General features: G+C 49.9%; 1 protein-coding gene across 2 annotated transcripts in view; it reads right to left on the minus strand.

The window, feature by feature from the left end:
• The window catches only part of HGFAC (HGF activator), an 882,006-nt gene that overhangs the window by 577,552 nt on the left and 284,568 nt on the right, over positions 1-19,886 (minus strand). For both annotated transcript variants that reach the window (XM_085642492.1, XM_085642493.1), the window contains exon 5: positions 5,390-5,512. In XM_085642492.1, the coding sequence (XP_085498618.1) occupies positions 5,390-5,512 (123 nt within the window). The remainder of the gene's footprint in view (positions 1-5,389; positions 5,513-19,886) is intronic.

The following is a 19,886-nucleotide window of genomic DNA, read 5'->3' on the forward strand; positions in this document are numbered from 1 at the left end:
GAACCCACCCTAAAGTTTGCACAGTTCATCCACTAAGGTAGACACAAAATGAGTGCCCTTGTCACTTTCTACATGAAATACAACCCCTAATCTAATCTGCCTTTTTGCAACTGTAATCACATCAGTATGTGTGCAGGGATAAGCCTTAATCCCACCAGAACACATACGAAGAGCAGGGCATACATAAATGAGGTATTTAGAAAAAGGCCTCGTGGAGGTGGACAGGGTGGGTAGCGTGAGTGATTTTGAGATACTTACAAAGCAACTTCAGAAACTGCGTATAAAGCCGCCTTCGCGGCAGTTAGATCACCTAAAGCATTTCCCCAGACACTTCATCTTAAGAGGACTGATGTATGGCACACTCTACAGTCACAAGTTTAGAGGTAGCATAAAAGCATCAAGTAATTCGTTAATCTAGGTCCTATTTTCAATGGGAATTCCAACTGAGGAAACCAGGTTGCATTCAGAGAAGCTCAAAATCATGAGCTAACTCCAAATTCATTGCCTGAAACATTAAATACATAAACAAACTTTCAGGCAGAAAAAATACTAGCATGGGTAAGAGAAACCTATTCAGCAACTTGAATGCAGTGTACATGAAGAGACCATTGGCTTTCAACAACTTAATACAGACAAATAGCATACCCCTCACTAATGAGGTACAGTTATTTCTGAGACCTCATCCATCATTATAATCAGGCCTGGGTGGAGTTTGTGGAGTTCCGCTCAGTGGAACTCCACAAAGTGACCTAAGTACTCTGTCGCGCTATGCAGAATTCCACAAGCGACAGAGTGCGTTATATTGTGCTGTTCGTGCTGATTTTCAGCGCAACCGGGCTCTGCTTCTTTCTGCCACTCGAGTAGATGTTCTACTCGAGTGGCAGCTTCTTCAACACGAAGGGAAGGTTTATCAACGCAAGCGGTAGCGACCATCCATGACCGCCCACGTTGAGAAATCTCACCGGGAGGTGGTCTGGAGTAAGATTTTCCTCACTAGCGCTCACCAATTTAACATTGGCGAGTGAGGAAAAAGCTCAGCTGAGTTTTTCGGAAATCCACGCACTACACAGAGCGCAGAGTGGGAAAAGCATCGCAAACTCCGCAAGCGGAGCGGAATTTCATGCCCAGTTCTAATTATAATGCACAAGATCACAATTTAATATTAGTGCATTAGAGAAACCAATACAGTTCCTATTCAGAAGGGCAATTACAATGAGACAGTCATGCAGCTCACTGTCCTGAGCAGTAGGCAGTAAGGAGGCAGGGTTTAGGGCAAGAAATCGAACTAGGGAAATCTGTAAAGCGGGCAACAAAAGAATTAAATACTGTGATAATCTTGCCAGGGACAAATGTTTGGAGTTAGTAGTTAGCATAAGGGCAACAAGCGAAAGCTTATGCAAAATGCAAGACAGGCGGGAGGAGCAGAAGATGATGCTTGTTTCAAGGTCACAAAAGCTTTTACTGCCTCCTTGACAGAATACAAGAAATCCTGGGGTATCTTTCTTTACATAATCTTGGAGGACTTTAACAATAGTCACAAATCCCAATAGCCACTGCCTCTTACTACTCTCGTTTAATCCTAAATATGAGCACTGAGCTGCACAATATGTTATTGGTTTGATGGCTGACTGTTGATTTCTGAACTTTTGCCCTACCACACTACCTCCTTCAATAGCATTTGAGTGCTTGCCCTCGATAGCCTGAGCGACAAGTGTGAAAAGGATGTACTTGGTGCAGTTCACAGCGCCATAGCAGGATGAGCCCCAGGTTACCAATGCAAAGGACCTCAACCACCATGGGCAGAGCCATGTTTCCCCTGTCGGCCCTTTGGCCCCTCGAACACAGTCTGACAATGAAAAACTATCTTAACAATGCACTCAACAATGGTCTATGACATGCACTGGATCCTAAGCTGAGTCATGATGTTGCGCTGGTTGTCTCAATCACTAACAGAGGGCAGCTTAACAAAAACAGCCCTTCTGCCACAAGGTGATCAATAATAATGGATACTGTATGAACTCTTCTGATTAAGTGTAACACTCACTGGGCACAGGAGCGTCAACACAAGCTTGTCAGCTCAGTAGCTCAAAGTATCCGTTTCAAACAGAATGAGGGTGAAATCACACTGCCTTACATCCCAGATTGGATGTGAGGCAGCGTGTTCCCGCCCTCTTTTTGTTTGAAAAGGCTAACTTGAGCTAATGAGCTGACAAGCTCTGGCTGATGCACCTGTTCCCAGTCAGTGGTACAGAGACCTGAAAAGACCTTGGGCATCATTTCCAGCACCCCCAAAACTATGTGTTGCTCTCTACTGAAGAAGGACAACTTCCCTGAAACACGTATCTAGAGATACACAGCACTGGCTGCACCAACATGGGTGAAAATCTAAAGACCGTCACTGAAGTAGTGTTATCATGCACTGCATTTACCATGATGCATTTTGGCGAACTGGGTGCTGGGATGTGAGGCAGTGTGTGCCCACCCTTTTTAGGTCTCGCCTAGCGAATGCAGCGCAGCTGCTTCGCTTGGCGAGACTCTATTGTTATGGCTTTCATTCACGAAGGGAGACAAACCATGTGCGTGCCTGGACAGGCGATGTGCATGCGTATCTGGTATCTCCTTTGTAGTGATAGGAGCCTTTACACGCTCCCACCGTACGCTTGATTTATTAGCGCTTGTCTGTCCTTTGGAGCCTCTTCAAAAGTGCCCGAGTATCTGTTTCCGATCACGAGCTGTACATCAACAGACTGGTGTTAACATAATTGATTCATCCCACAGTTGGCCCGGAAACTTCCTGGTAACAACGGCACTGCTGTGCAATGTAAACTCCACAGCATAGTGCACATTTCTAAGTCGGCACATACCATCCGGTCTTTTAAGAATGTAATGTTATTTACATTTTCATCTATTGCAATACAATGATGCTGCTCCTGTAATGCAGAGTTTGTGTGCAGGAAAAGTCGAAAAGATAAGGTTTTACTGGGTAGTTTTTATCTGCATTAACTGAAAACTCACTGACAGGACAAGTTCAACGTGGTCCATCTTTTTTTATTTGAAAAGACTTCCTTGAGCTAATGAGCTGAGGAGCTCTGGCTGACGCACCTGCACCCAGTGAGTGGTACAGAGACCTGAGAAGACTTTGGACAGCATTTCCAGCTCTCTACTGGAGAAGGACAACTATCCTGAAACACTTGTCTAGGGATACACAGCACTGGCTGCACCAACAAGGGTAAAAAATCTAAAGACTGTTACTGAAGTGTTATCATGCACTGCTTTACTCACGCACATGAACAGGCACCGACACTTGCTGGATCTAAAATCACAGTTTATTGGCGTAACATAACTGTAACATGTTTCGGCTGGGTAAACGGTCTTTCTTACACAGGTAGATGCCATTTCCAAAATCCCTTAAATAGTATGACGTGCACAGCACCGGACATCCTAATGACACAGAAGAAATACTAAACGGCAATGAATGCTGTGCAATGCCACAAAAAGGAAAATTATAATAATAATAATGCTGGACTAGTGCAACGAAGGTTATAGCAAATGATAAATAACAAAAAAAGATTCAATGGTTTGCATAAGTGATGTCACTGACCATGTCATGACTGATGTAATATGTGCGGTCATAAGCAATGCATTATGGGGGCTTAAGTTATAGTTAGCTCAAGTAACTATAACTGCAGAATTTCAATGGTTTTGTACGAGTGAAATCTGAGCCTAACTATAATGTCCCTGTAACGTTTGCTTTTTTTAGTGAATTTCTACCATTTTTAGTGTTATTTCCTAACTATGACGTTCCCTGTAACCTTTGGTTTTTTATGTGAATTTCTAAATGTATTCTTTATTTTATTTCTTAACTGTAACGTGACTTTTGAGAGTAAGTTTGTGAGTGAGTGCATGAGTGTCTCAGTGGATGTGTGAGTGGGTATGTGAGTGTTTGAGTAGGTCTGTGAGCAGCTGCATAAGTGTTTCACTAAGTGAGAGAGTGGATGCATGAGTGTCTGAATGGGTCTTTGAGTGGGTGTGTGAGTGTCTGAGTGGGTGTGTGTGTCTGAGTGGGTGCGTGAGTCTCTGAGTAGGTCTGTGAGTGGGTGTGTGAGTCTGAGTGGCTCTGTGAGTACGTACATGAGTCTGATTGGGTCTGTGAGTGGGCGTATGAGTGTCTCAGTGGGTCTGTGAGTGGGTGCATGAGTATCTGAGTGGGTCGGTGAGTAGTTATTTGAGTGTCTAGTGCCGTCTGTTTTGCCCTCGTCTGCTCTGTTTTTCCTTTTGTATACCATATTTCTGCCCTCTGTTTTGCCTTTCCTGCTTGTTTTTCTGTCCTCTGTTTTGCCTTTTCTGCCCTCGGTTTTGCCCTCTTCTGCTCTGTTTTACCTTTGCTGCTCATTTTTCTGTCCACTTTTGCCTTTTCTGCTTATGTTTCTGCGTTCTGTTTTGAATTCTACTGCTCTTTTTTGCCTTTTCTGCTCGTTTTTCTGCCCTCTGTTTTGCCTTTTGGGCAATTGAGGAGAGGTGCTGCGCGGCCCCCCTCCTTGGGCTGATTTCAGCTCCGGGGACCCCATCCCACGGGGCCCTGGACAAATTCAATGTGAGAGAGGGGCTGGGCGCCCACCATCACCAGATTGATTTCAGCACCTGGGACTTCATCCCCCAGCATCTGGCTACATCTACCTGGATGCCCTGGCCAAACCGAGGGCAGCCAGTTTGTATTGTTGGGGTCCGTGGGAGGTGCCTGAAGATTGAAGGGTTGAATTCAGTGAAAACAACAAAGGGTACAGGGATGTTATAGTATATATATGGGTTTAACTTACCTTAACTATACTTATCATGCGTGGCAAAGGCATATGGTATAAGCTTCATGAAGTCATACATGTGGTAAAGGCAGGACCCACTGGATTTGCCAATGCTTGTTTAATTTGCTTCTGCGAAGAAGCCCACTATAAACACCCCTGCTCATAGTCAGTTTCCATGCTTGCCTAGTGCATTAAGGGGCCAGTGACGTAATGCAAAATGATGCCCCCACCCACAACAACCCTCCAGGGGGCCCCCAAAACCCACCAGGGGGGCCCTTTCAGCCCAACGCTACTGAATATCTATGAAAGTCTCCATATCTGCCAGATATTTATTCGCCTTGGGCCAAATCTGGCCCCATTGAAGATTTTGTGGGCCCCGTGAAAGGTTGAGGCCCCATGTATGGGACAAGCCCAACATCATTTTCCAGGTGACCTTTGGTTTTGGTTCCCAATCTGGCTTGAAACACTTTTCTACCCACAATAAATTGGAAAGGTGTCTATGGAGGAGTGGAGAGAGAGAGGGAGAGAGAAGCGAGGCTGTTCTTTAATGGATGCTTAAAACAGATTTTGGTCAGCATGGAATCACATACCTGTTTCACAGTCCTGTCCTGTGAATTCCTCTGGGCATCGACAGTAATACGAGCGGTGATCGAAAGCATTGAAACACAAGCCTCCGTTTTTGCACGGGTTCCTTGCACAGTGATCCTGTATGACTATAAGACAAAAATAATTTGCATTAGTGTGGCTATTGTATCATCTGTTTGGTTCATGATACATAGAGAGTGCCCGATCGGAGTTGATAAAATAGCTGTGACGCTGAATAATTGTTCTATAAAACAGTAGGGACACCGTTCAATGATGCACGCGAATCCCTCACAAGCAGGATGAATAGAAAACAAAAGGGCTTATTTACAAGCCCCTTGCGTCGCCGGTGCGTCACTTTTATTATGGATAAAACTGACGCACTGGTGGCGCAAGGGCCTTGTAAATAATCCCCAAAGTTTAATAGAAAGAGTTCTCATTTCCCTTCGAGTCCCTGAGCCAGATATGAATAGAGTAGTTTACAACAAAACACAATGACAGGCTTAGGCAGAAACTGATATTTATTGGGAGAAACACATTTGCTTTTGTCAGGAAATACTGTGCAGAATAGAACCACTCGTCCACTCTCTATTCTAGCAATATACTCTAATAGGGCATGACTGTGAATTGGAAAAAATGTCAGGGGTGACATCATACAGCCATGACATCACGGGCCGACTCCTTACCTCACCCAAAGCCCTCATCAGCCTCCTACTCCCACGCCTGGGTTGCAAGCAATACATCCCACACATTCAAATTAGCATAAAGTTAAGTCAATTGAAAACACCATTAATTTTAGAATTTTCTAATATGGAAAATAAGTAGAAGAAATGTTAATAATCACAAAAGTGCAGAGTCACTGGTTTACCAGTAGCAACATTATTTAAAACGCCAGCATAGCTACCTCCCTAAGTGATTTGCAAGTGAAGGTAGCAAGAGTCGCTGTTCAACATGCACAGAGCAATGACATCTGAACGTGGAGCATGACAAGTTTTAGATGCAGTTTGTAGCAAAGGTTATTATCAATTGGAGTGGACAGTGCAATATGAGGAACAGTGTTATGAATCTTTAAAGTTTTAAGTAAATATAGCGCCAAAAAGCACTAAGGGCCTTACGCTTCCGTTGCGTCACTTTTTGTGACGCATTAGCGGTGTAAAACATGCCTCCTGTTGCGCCCTATTTACAAAGTGACGCATCTAAGCAGATGCGTCACGGTGTAAACCCCTGCGCTACATTATACCTGCGTCAGGTATAATTTATGCAGGGGGGCATTCCGATGCAAGAAAGGGTTGTAGAAGTGACGCAGTGAAATCTATATTCACTGCCCACTTCTAGGACGCAAATGCGTCAATATCTTACACCTGCCTCACAGCAGGCGTAAGACTGACACAGGTCCTTTCACATGAGGCTTGTCCCATGTGAAAGGACACACTGCTGGAGTTGCATCACTTTTGTGACACACTCCAGCAATGCGTCACTTTTGCGCCTACAGATACGTCAGTAATACTGACGTATATGTAACTCTTACGACATGATGCGTCATACAGTAAGTATGACGCATCAATCATGTCGCAAGGAGGGTGCACTGAGAAGTGACGCATCGCTGCTTTCACGCAGTGATGCGTCACTTCTCACAAATGAGGCCTTAAATGTCAATGGCAGATTATGGAAGCAGTAGATTGGGACCTAGGTGTATGTAAGGCCAACTGTAATGGAGCACGGAACTGATACCCCATGAGGGTTCGTCCTGGTCAAAGAATTTATCTTCTGACTTGTTCTTTTTTATGGAGCTCAAAATCCTCCAGGTGGGTCAAGCTTGACGATGTATCAGAGGAAGGTGCAATAAAGTGTCCCTCTAACAGCTCTGGAGGTCTTTGAAGTCCAAAAATTGTTTAAGTTACAACTTTACATAGTTTCTGGATAATTTCTGAGGCTCCCAGTACCTCTGGGACAGCACTTAGGAGCAGGTCTCACTCCAGCAGAGGCAACTAGTAAGGTCCAGCCCAGGTCTTGTTGGTACTGGTCAACTGGTCACTTAGGGAAAAAGGCCTCTTGCAGCTAGTTGTGTCCCTATAGCCACACAAGAGATCATCCAACTGACCCTTGGAGTCCACATTTTAATCCCGGGTACAAAAAGGAGCAAGTCCAGTCCTTCCGGGCTTCTGTTAGTCTTAAATCACAGACAGCAGGTTCAGCCATCTTGTGATGCTCCACAGGTCCAGAACGTGTTTTAAAGAGGGTACCTTGAGATGCCATATTTATAGTTAGTACTAGGTAGGGGCTGGAGGTGACTCCGGACTCCTTCCTAACCAATAGGGTAAAAGTTCCCAGGGGCAACCCTACCCACTTTTTAAAAAATGTTTTATTCTTTTTATTAAAGTGACAGGAAGCATCAACAATTTACACATTATTTTGGTACCCGTTGTTATTATTTGTACAATTTTACATTACTGGGCATGACTCTTTTACCATCCAGCCTCTTTGCTTTCCAAACCCCACCTATTGCTGTTACAATGAATCATCCAGGTCCTACCCACTTTTTGAGCAATTCCTGTTTTCCCTTTTGCAAAACAATCCCACAGTGCCCTTCTCTAGTAAACTTCAAGACAGGAAAAACATTTTCTCTAGTGCAGAGCTCCTATTTCCACACAGAGCCATGGCCTCCGCTGTATCTACTTCACATAAGTTTTGGGGTAACTTCCCTCCAACTAGGTTTGGACTCAACCTAGATTGTGTGAGACTTGACGATAAAAATGTTTCCCTTCTTCAGTTCTCTCCTTCCACTAAACTATTACTGGGCAGACCTCACCTCTGTCCCTTTCAAGTTAATGAAGTTCCTGGGTCCACACCCACTTCACTTCATGGGCTTAGAGGGTTCAAATGTCCCACACCCAGTCCATCCTGTCACCAGGCCTAAGGCACTGCTCTGGGAGCAGTTTTCTAACCTCTTTCGTTTTAAGCACTTGCATACTACCTGTCAATAGGCTAAGGCTAATGCTTTAGATTGTTTTTAAACATTACATTATATTTATTTATTTTTTAACTATTTTAACCCCTTGGGTGCTAAGGGTGTAACAATTATGTCCCCAGCCATGGTGCTTGTGTGCTGAGGACGTAACCGTTACGTCCTGGCACCCACCTGTGGGTGAAGCGTTGGTGCTCCCCCCGCGGACCCCCTATCTACAATCCCCCACTGGGGGGGTAGCAGCACAAGGGCTCCGCTGCCACCTCCGACCACCCCCTTGGCAATTCGAAGACATCAGGGCACTCATGGCGTGCCGGCATTATCATATGCTGCACGGGACGGGCTGGAAGCAATTTGCTTCCAGTGCGTCCAGAGAGAGGACATGTTTCAGGTACGTCCTAATCCTGGGGGGTGGGGGGTTGGTGGAGGGGAAACAGATACAGGGGGGAAGGAATGAGTTTTTCCTTTTCCCCTGTGCCTGTTTTGAATGGATTCCTGCTTCACGATCGCGGGTGAGGCCCGCGATCGTCGTGCAGGAATACATCCACTGGACCACCAGAGATTTATTTCTTTGTTGCGGGGGGAGCGACCCCTTAGGCAAGGGTCACTCCTTACGAAAGGGTTGTTCCCCATAGGGGTTATTTAATTTTTTTATTCCTCTCCCCCAGAGTGCTGATCAGCCATTTTTTAGGCCGATCTGCCATCTGGGAGGGGCAGAAGCCCACTAGACAACAGGGATTGTGTGTTGGGGAGTGGCCCCTTGGGCAAGATCAGCCTTATATTTTAGGCCCATCTGCCACCAAGTGGGGCATAAGCTCCTAGACCACCAGGGATTATTTTTATGTGGCATATACTGTTTTGGGAAGCGCCCCTTTGGGCAAGGGTCGCTCCCTTTTTGGGGGTTAATATTTTTGCAGTTTCTGCCCCATTTGGGGGCAGATCATCCTTATATTTAGGGCCACCTGGCCCCAAGTGGGGCGGAAGCCACTAGACCACCAGGGATTTTATTGCAGATGGCGCATAATATTTTGGGGATCGGCCCCCTGGGCAAGAGTCACTCCCCTTTTGGGGTGAATATTTCGGCCGTTTCCACCCCCCTTGGGGGAAGATTGGCCATATATTTTTAAGCCCATCGACCCCCAAGGGAGGCAGGAGCCACTAGACACCAGGGAAAGTTGTTGAGAGTATTGCGCTGCATGACTGCACTTTTTGTTAATGGTGTATTAGCAGCATATTTAGCTTCTGTTTTATTGAGTGTGAAATTCTCATTGTATTTGTACATGATGTGTATTGTGTAGTCTTGTGTATAATTCTTTTGTTTTTCCTTTCTAGTGGGATATCGTTGCTGCTTGCTGTGTCTGTGCAAAGTAGATACTGGTGAGTCTAGCTGTCTCTGACATGTGAGTGGTATTGTATTTTCAAAATATAGGTCTTTGTGTGGTTTTTATTGGTTGATTTTTCCTTTCAGTCTACCAGTAATTTTTTCTTTCCGGTTGATAAAGCCACATTTTGTTGATTACTTATTTTACACAGTGTTTGGTATTGCTGACTTATTTGTCAAGTTACTTTTCTTAGCAAGGATTATGGCTGGCTACAGTATTCCCGGTCTACAGGTTGTTGATATGCTTTTCGAGTCTACCTCTGACCATGATTATGAGACTGACTCTGCATCTGAGGGAGAGAAGGAAGTCCTAGATTCTGGCAGTGAATTTTTGGGCTGGGACGAATCATCTGATGATGAAGCCACTCTTAGTGCGGATGAAATGCCGCTTTTAGAGGTGGACATCGATGTGCCAATAGTGCAGCAAGAGGCATCTGTATTGCAGAATGGGGCTAAAAGGCTTCCAATTGGAAGTGCTGGACTCTAGGTTGCCTCAAACATGGTGCAGCTAGCGTTGCCTGACTTTAGTGGAGTTGCAGGGTGTAGAGTGAATATAGAAAACGTTTTGCCTATACATTTTATTTAGTTGTTTATGGACAATGTATTTTTGGATGAGATTGTTGAGAAGACTAATTTGTATGCTAAACACTATTTGAGTGACAACAGTGGCAGACGTGAGCCCACATCTAAAGCCACCCCATAGATTCCCACAAATATGGTTGAGTTGAAGAAGATCTTGGGTTTAACTTTTTTGATGGGATTGATAAGGAAGCCATCACTGTCTTCACATTGGTCTACTAGTCCCTTGATGGCAACAGCTATATTTCCTGTAACCATGTGTCGTGATGGGTCTTTCGCTTCACCTTTAGCTAAAAAAATCACATTTTCCTCACATTGCTGTCTGGGATCACAGCGCTGGCTCAAATTTCCTACCACCCAGCGTTACCCTCGGTCTCTCGAATAAAATGATACCTTGTGTGGGTGGGCCAAGGACCTGCAACTGGGAAGGAGGGGATAACATAGCGAGCTTTATGCGCTATATTAGTTATATATGCGTTTTTTAAGTGTACTCGGCATTGGACAACAAAACAAATGAGGTATAATTTCTATTGGGAGACCAAAGGGAACACTGGGTGGTAGGCATTTGTTCCAGCGCAGTGATCCTAGACAGCAATGTGAGGAAAACATGATTTTTGGGCTAAATTTGAGGTTTGCTGGGGATTCTGGGTAAGAAAATGTTGGGGGATCCACACAAGCCACACCTTCCTGGACTCCCCCAGGTGTCTAGTTTTCAGAAATGTCTAGGTTTTGTAGGTTTCCCTAGATGATCGCCGAGCCCAGGGCCAAAAAACGCAGGTGACCCCCTTGCAAAACCAGGTTGTTTTGTGATAGATAATTTTGATGTCTCCACAATATGTTTTGGCCCTTCCCTGTCGCAGATACTAGGCTCTCCACACAAGTGAGGTACCACTTTTATCAGGAGACCTCGGGGAACACTGGATGGTAAGAAATTTGTGTCAGCCCAGTGATCTCACAGCTTTCCCCACACAGAAATGTGAGGAAAATGTGATTTGTTTAAGCTAAATTTGAGGTTTGCAGGGGATTCTGGGTAGTAAAACGTTGTGAGATTAACACAAGCTACACCTCCCTGGACTTCCCCGGGTGTCTAGAAGTCAGAAATGTCTGGGTCAAGTAGGTTTCCCTAGATGCCCGCCAAGCCCAGGAACAAAAACTCAGGCGTTCCCAAGCTAAACCAACTCTTTTTGTGAGCGATAATTTTGAAGTCTCAACAGTAAGCTTTGGGCCGTTCCCTGGTGCAGGCACTAGGTCCACCCACACAGGTGAGGTACCATTTTTATTGGGAGGCTTGGGGGAATGCTGGGTGGGTGGAAGTTTTTGCCTCCCTGCAGATTCCAGAACTTTCCATCACAGAAATGTGCAGAAAATATGTTTTTTTCTTTTTTTTACAATGTTTGAGGTCTGCAAGGGATTCTGGCTAACAGAACCTGGTGCGAGCCACACACGTCACCCAATCCCCTGCTGCTGCCTTCGCCTGCTGCTGCCTACGCCTGCCGCTGCCTACGCCTGCCGCTGCCTTTCACCCACTGCAACCCCCGTTGGCGCCACTTACCTCCTTCCGCCGCTCTCAGGTACCGGCCTCCGCTCGCTGCCTGCTTGTTTTTCTTCTTTTTCGCCGTTTCCGCCGCCACTGCCCCGGTCACTCTTTCCCCTCCTCCCGCTTCCCTGTTCCGGTCCCCGCAGTCCCGCCTCCCCTCACTGCCCATTGGCTACCCAGCCTCCCGCCTCCCTGCTGACCCTCCCTCCGGGCTCCTACTTAGGGATCCTCACCGCGCTGGTCAGTGTGACCCCCCTGTGACCCACAGGCGGTCGCTCCTATCCCCTGCTGCTGCCTTCGCCTGCTGCTGCCTACGCCTGCCGCTGCCTACGCCTGCCGCTGCCTTTCACCCACTGCAACCCCCGTTGGCGCCACTTACCTCCTTCCGCCGCTCTCAGGTACCGGCCTCCGCTCGCTGCCTGCTTGTTTTTCTTCTTTTTCGCCGTTTCCGCCGCCACTGCCCCGGTCACTCTTTCCCCTCCTCCCGCTTCCCTGTTCCGGTCCCCGCAGTCCCGCCTCCCCTCACTGCCCATTGGCTACCCAGCCTCCCGCCTCCCTGCTGACCCTCCCTCCGGGCTCCTACTTAGGGATCCTCACCGCGCTGGTCAGTGTGACCCCCCTGTGACCCACAGGCGGTCGCTCCTATCCCCTGCTGCTGCCTTCGCCTGCTGCTGCCTACGCCTGCCGCTGCCTACGCCTGCCGCTGCCTTTCACCCACTGCAACCCCCGTTGGCGCCACTTACCTCCTTCCGCCGCTCTCAGGTACCGGCCTCCGCTCGCTGCCTGCTTGTTTTTCTTCTTTTTCGCCGTTTCCGCCGCCACTGCCCCGGTCACTCTTTCCCCTCCTCCCGCTTCCCTGTTCCGGTCCCCGCAGTCCCGCCTCCCCTCACTGCCCATTGGCTACCCAGCCTCCCGCCTCCCTGCTGACCCTCCCTCCGGGCTCCTACTTAGGGATCCTCACCGCGCTGGTCAGTGTGACCCCCCTGTGACCCACAGGCGGTCGCTCCTATCCCCTGCTGCTGCCTTCGCCTGCTGCTGCCTACGCCTGCCGCTGCCTACGCCTGCCGCTGCCTTTCACCCACTGCAACCCCCGTTGGCGCCACTTACCTCCTTCCGCCGCTCTCAGGTACCGGCCTCCGCTCGCTGCCTGCTTGTTTTTCTTCTTTTTCGCCGTTTCCGCCGCCACTGCCCCGGTCACTCTTTCCCCTCCTCCCGCTTCCCTGTTCCGGTCCCCGCAGTCCCGCCTCCCCTCACTGCCCATTGGCTACCCAGCCTCCCGCCTCCCTGCTGACCCTCCCTCCGGGCTCCTACTTAGGGATCCTCACCGCGCTGGTCAGTGTGACCCCCCTGTGACCCACAGGCGGTCGCTCCTATCCCCTGCTGCTGCCTTCGCCTGCTGCTGCCTACGCCTGCCGCTGCCTACGCCTGCCGCTGCCTTTCACCCACTGCAACCCCCGTTGGCGCCACTTACCTCCTTCCGCCGCTCTCAGGTACCGGCCTCCGCTCGCTGCCTGCTTGTTTTTCTTCTTTTTCGCCGTTTCCGCCGCCACTGCCCCGGTCACTCTTTCCCCTCCTCCCGCTTCCCTGTTCCGGTCCCCGCAGTCCCGCCTCCCCTCACTGCCCATTGGCTACCCAGCCTCCCGCCTCCCTGCTGACCCTCCCTCCGGGCTCCTACTTAGGGATCCTCACCGCGCTGGTCAGTGTGACCCCCCTGTGACCCACAGGCGGTCGCTCCTATCCCCTGCTGCTGCCTTCGCCTGCTGCTGCCTACGCCTGCCGCTGCCTACGCCTGCCGCTGCCTTTCACCCACTGCAACCCCCGTTGGTGCCACTTACCTCCTTCCGCCGCTCTCAGGTACCGGCCTCCGCTCGCTGCCTGCTTGTTTTTCTTCTTTTTCGCCGTTTCCGCCGCCACTGCCCCGGTCACTCTTTCCCCTCCTCCCGCTTCCCTGTTCCGGTCCCCGCAGTCCCGCCTCCCCTCACTGCCCATTGGCTACCCAGCCTCCCGCCTCCCTGCTGACCCTCCCTCCGGGCTCCTACTTAGGGATCCTCACCGCGCTGGTCAGTGTGACCCCCCTGTGACCCACAGGCGGTCGCTCCTATCCCCTGCTGCTGCCTTCGCCTGCTGCTGCCTACGCCTGCCGCTGCCTACGCCTGCCGCTGCCTTTCACCCACTGCAACCCCCGTTGGCGCCACTTACCTCCTTCCGCCGCTCTCAGGTACCGGCCTCCGCTCGCTGCCTGCTTGTTTTTCTTCTTTTTCGCCGTTTCCGCCGCCACTGCCCCGGTCACTCTTTCCCCTCCTCCCGCTTCCCTGTTCCGGTCCCCGCAGTCCCGCCTCCCCTCACTGCCCATTGGCTACCCAGCCTCCCGCCTCCCTGCTGACCCTCCCTCCGGGCTCCTACTTATGACGCCCCTTCCGCGACCGCGCAGCGGACGCGCGCAGCGGGAGCGCCGATTGAGCGCCGAAGGTGCGCCAAAGGTAAGCCCGTCCGCGCCTGGACCGCGCCCAGCGCCAGACTCCCTGGTCCCCGCGCCCGCCAGCCCCCCCGCAGGATCTACGACTTCGCTACGCTCATCGCACTCAAAACCGCCCGAGCCCCCGGATGCTACCGAGCGTCCCCGCGACGCACCCATGGACCCTTCACCTGCCGATCCTGCAACTTCTCTTGCCTCCAAACAAGCACCACGCCCACCAAGACGGACAACAGCAACCACCTCAAGTGCATCCTGCTCAACACCCGCTCCGTCCACAGACACGCCGTGGAACTCTGGAACCTCCTCGACACCGCATCTCCGGACGTCGCCTTCCTCACGGAAACCTGGATGAACGACTCTTCAGCCCCCGACATCGCCATAGCCATCCCGGACGGCTACAAGATCATCAGGAAGGATCGCGTCAACCAGACCGGAGGAGGCATCGCCATCGTACACAAGAGCACCATTCGCATCTCGACTGACTCCATCGACGTATTCAACGCCGCCGAATACCTGCACTTCCAGATCCACACCGACCCCAAGACTACCCTCAGAGGCACCCTCATCTACAGACCCCCGGGACCACGCGCACAGTTCTGCGAAGACATCGCCGACTTCATCAGCCCTCACGCCCTCCCCTCCGCCGACTACATCCTCCTCGGGGACCTCAACTTCCACCTGGAGAACAACAATGACCACAACACCACCGCCCTGCTGGATAACCTCGCCAACCTCGGACTTCAGCAACTGGTCAACACCCCCACCCACTTCGCCGGCCACACGCTCGACCCACTCTTCTCGTCCAGCAAGCACGTCACCTTTAGCCACTCCACCGGACTTCACTGGACCGACCACAGCTGCGTCCATTTCAGCTTCAGAAAGAACACGGTCCACAATCACCCGAAGCAGGCTCCCCACAGAAACTGGAGCAAGATCACCGCCGACCAGCTCGCCACCTCCCTCAGCCAGAGCCCACCTGCCAGGACCACGGACCCTAACACAGCTGCCCTCGACCTCACGCAGTGGCTGACCTCCTGTGCCGACGACCTCGCCCCACTGAAGAACCCCCCCTCCAGACCCAGAAGCAAGAAGGCCCCCTGGTTCACCGACGAACTCAAGGACTCCAAGAAGGCCTGCCGCACCCTCGAGAAGGCCTGGCTCCTCAACAAGACCGCCGACAACAGAACAGCACTCAAACTCGCCACTCGCAGACATCACCAGCTCATCCGCACCACCAAGAAGAAATCTCTGCGGGAACGACTGGACAAGAACGCCCATGACAGCAAGGAGCTCTTCAACATCGTCAAGGAGTTCTCCAACCCCAGCACCGGCAACAACGACATCACTCCCTCACAGGACCTCTGCGACTCCCTCGCCTCGTACTTCCACCGCAAGATCGCCGACATCCACAACAGCTTCGACATTTCACCCCCGCACCCATCGGTTGTACCTTCGCGCCCCGCCGCCACCCTCCAGACATGGACCGAGGTGACCCCCGAAGACACGTCACGCATGATGAACACCATCCACTCCGGATCTCCGACCGACCCGTGCCCCCATCATGTCTTCAACAAGGCAGCCTCTACCATCGCACCCCACCTCCGAGACATCATCAACACCTCCTTCAACACAGCAACCTTCCCGGAGAGCTGGAAGCACGCCGAACTCAGCGCTCTGCTGAAGAAACCAACAGCGGACCCGACCGACCTCAAGAACTACCGCCCCATCTCGCTCCTTCCTTTCCCGGCCAAAGTCATCGAGAAGGTCGTCAACAAGCAACTGGCAGCCTTCCTCGAGACGAACGGATCCCTCGACCCATCACAGTCCGGATTCAGAGCCAACCACAGCACCGAGACAGCCCTCATCGCAGCCACCGACGACATCCGAGCCCTGCTCGACAACGGCGAAACAGCGGCACTCATCCTCCTAGACCTCTCCGCAGCATTTGACACTGTCTGCCACCGCACACTAGTCCAACGCCTCAACGACACCGGCATCCAAGGGAAGGCTCTGGAATGGATCATCTCATACCTCTCCGGCAGAACACAGAGAGTACGCCTCCCTCCGTTCCGCTCCGAGGCCACCGAAGTCATCTGCGGCGTCCCGCAAGGATCGTCGCTCAGCCCTACTCTCTTCAACATCTACATGAAACCCCTCGCTGCCATCGCACGCCAACACAACCTCAACATCATTTCCTACGCCGATGACACCCAGCTGATTCTCTCCCTCTCCAGAGACCCCGACACCGCCAAAGCCAGCCTGCACGAAGGGATGACAGACGTCGCTGAATGGATGAACATCAGCCGCCTGAAACTGAACACGGACAAGACAGAAGTCCTCATTCTGGGACCATCACCCTCCGCATGGGACGACTCCTGGTGGCCCCCGGCACTAGGCACCGCACCTGAACCGACGGACCACGCACGCAACTTGGGCGTCATACTGGATTCCTCCCTATCGATGACCAGACAAGTCAACGCCGTCTCCTCAGCTTGCTTCCACAACCTCCGCTTGCTCCGAAAGATCTTCCGATGGATCCCGACCGAGACCAGGAAGACGGTCACCCACGCTCTCGTCACCAGCAGACTAGACTACGGAAACACCCTCTACGCCGGTACTACAGCCAAGCTTCAGAAAAGACTTCAGCGTATCCAGAACGCCTCCGCCCGACTCATCCTGGACGTCCCCCGACGCAGCCACATCTCGTGCCACCTGAGAGACCTGCACTGGCTCCCTGTCAACAAGAGGATCACGTTCAGACTCCTCACCCACGCACACAAGTCCCTCCACGACCTAGGCCCAGGGTACCTCAACAGCCGCCTCACCTTCTACACGCCCACCCGCCGGCTACGTTCCGCTAACCTCGCCCTCGCCGTCGTCCCTCGCATCCAGAGAGCCACCGCTGGAGGAAGGTCATTCTCCTACCTGGCAGCTAAGACTTGGAACTCCCTACCCGTCCACCTGCGGATGACCCAGGACCACCTGGCCTTCAGGAAACAGCTCAAGACCTGGCTGTTCGAGCAGTAGCAGACCCCCTTCCCCAAGCGCCTTGAGACCCTTACGGGTGAGTAGTGCGCGATATAAGTTCCATGATTGATTGATTGATTGAATCCTGGATTCCTCTGGGTGTCTAATTTTCAAACATGTGCAGGTTCACTAGGTTTTCCTAGGTGCCGGCTTAGGTAGGGTCAAAACTCCACAGCTACCCACTTAGCAAAAAAAAGGTCAGTTATGAGTAGAAAAATGTGATGTATCCATGGTGCATTTTGGGCCACTTCTTGTCATGGGCAGGAGGTCTACCCACACAAGTGAGGTGCCATTTTTATCAGGAGACTAAGCAAAATGCTAAGTGGAAGGAAGTTTGTGGCTCCCTGCAGATTCCAGAACTTTCCTTCACAGAAATGTGAGGAAAATGTGTTCTTTAAGTCAAGGTTTGAAAGGTATTCTGGATAAAAAAAACCTGGTGACAGCCATGCAAGTCACCTTGGATTCCTTCAGGTGCATAGTTTTCAATAATTTTCAAGTTTGCTAGGTTTTCCTAGGTGCCAGCTGAGCTAGAGCCCAAAATCCACATCTACCCACTTTGCAAAAAAAGGGTCAGTTTTGAGTGCAAAAATGTGATGTATCCAAGTTTTCTGTGATGTGTCAGGTTTCTGTTGTGGGCACTAGGCATAATCAGCCAACTGAGGTGCCATTTGTATCAGAAGACATGTGGGAGAATAGAATAGTAGAACATTTGTTATTACCACTGTATTTCTGCCTTCCAAATGTAAGTCAGTGTTTAAGGAAGAAAACAATTTGAAAAATACCCTGTAAATCACATGCTAGTACGGGTAGCACAAATTCAGAGATGTTTAAATAACCACTGCTCCTAAACTCTGTAACTTGTGCCCATTTCAGAAATACATAGGTTTCCTTGATACCCATTTTTCACTCTACTTATTTCACCAAATGAATTGGTCTATACTCGGTAAACATTGAAAAACCATTGTACGGTGCAGCTCAGTTGTTTGCTCTGGGTACCTTGGGTTCTTGGAGGACCTACAAACCCTATATATCCCTGCTATTAGAAGGGTCCAGTTGACATATTAGTATATTGCTTTTGTAAATCGGCCAGGGTAACAAAACGTTACAGATGAAATGGCAGTTTATTCCTAATAATTTTCAATATGTTTTTATTTTAACAGTTAGTTTCTTTGGAAAAACCTTGAGGTTTCTACACATATGACCACTTGCTGAACTTGGAATATTGTCTACTTTTCAAAAATCTACAGTGTTCAAGGATCACCCATGGGTGTTACACTGGTTTCCACCACAAACTGGAAGTAAATTGAGAGCACTAATAATAAGAAAAATAGGTTACCTCTTTGAAAAATGCCAAAACTGTGGTAGATACGAATGCTTGTTTTAGTCAACTCTGCATGTTTCTACTACCCCAAATAGCCAAAAAGGGGCTCCGCACAGGTGGTTGTGTTGGGGGGGGGGGGAACACAGCAGTAGAGGAGTTGATGAATAGTTTAATGACCTCAACCCACAAAGCATATAAACATGACCAACACCCTTATATTCATTGCTCTTTTGGGTGTAGGGACACTAAACCTGCATAAGTGTCCAGGAGTTTTGATTCAGGAATCAACTAAAAAAGCTGCGGAATCAACTAAAACAAGCTTCTTCTGTGTTTTGAAAGGGATTGCCATTAAATGGTGGTTTGCTTTCCCTCAGACACAGAAACAATGTCCCTCCTTTGGCTACTACTTAGACATCAGCCCTCTAATTGTTTGTGAAATAACTACAGAATATAAACAACGGAAGCCACATTTTATATTTGTCAATTTCCTACTCCCTAAGAAATCAATTGTCAGTACAAGCCTTTTTGTGGAAGATAAATGATATAGAATTGTTATTTTGATTGGCCACAATATAAGATATTATAGTTAGGACTGTTCTATTAGGGCCTTGAGCATATGGTTCCCTCCTATGTATAGGTGGGCCTGCATCTGCATAAGTGCATGTAAATGATAGATAGTAGACTGTGTGATTCCTAATGCGGGCCCAAGGCAGAGGAGAGGTAAGTGCCATCTCTGCCTACAGTGTTGGGGAAGGGCAGATAATGTCTTGTCTGCCTCAATGGCATAGGTCGTCTGGAGCTGATATTACAGTATTCATGGAGGTAATATACATAGGTTGGGTCAGTGGCCACAAACGGATGTCGGGACCCCTGCACCATCTACGACACAGAGTAACCCTAAATGGTAATATCGCAATAATGCCGGCACATTTCTAGCTTGTGACTCCCCATGCTCTAGATGGAGCAAGAGTGCAGGAGGGAAGGGCGTGGCTTGCAGCCGGCGAAGATGGCCGCAGCCTAGGAGAGCTCTGCGATCAACAGCGTCTCTCTCCGTCAATCCTGACACGAATCCAATAACACGGCACATTCCAGAACCAGGAACAGACACCGGAAGGCCGCAGCATGCATCGCCGCTAATCCGGGAGCGCTATGCAAGACTAGAGAGGAACAGCGCCGCGTGAAGAGATCGCGGCATACATAACTATTGTAAGCCAGGGAC

This window comes from Triturus cristatus, chromosome 2_2 (genome assembly GCF_964204655.1).
Source record: "Triturus cristatus chromosome 2_2, aTriCri1.1, whole genome shotgun sequence".
NCBI lineage: Eukaryota > Metazoa > Chordata > Amphibia > Caudata > Salamandridae > Triturus > Triturus cristatus.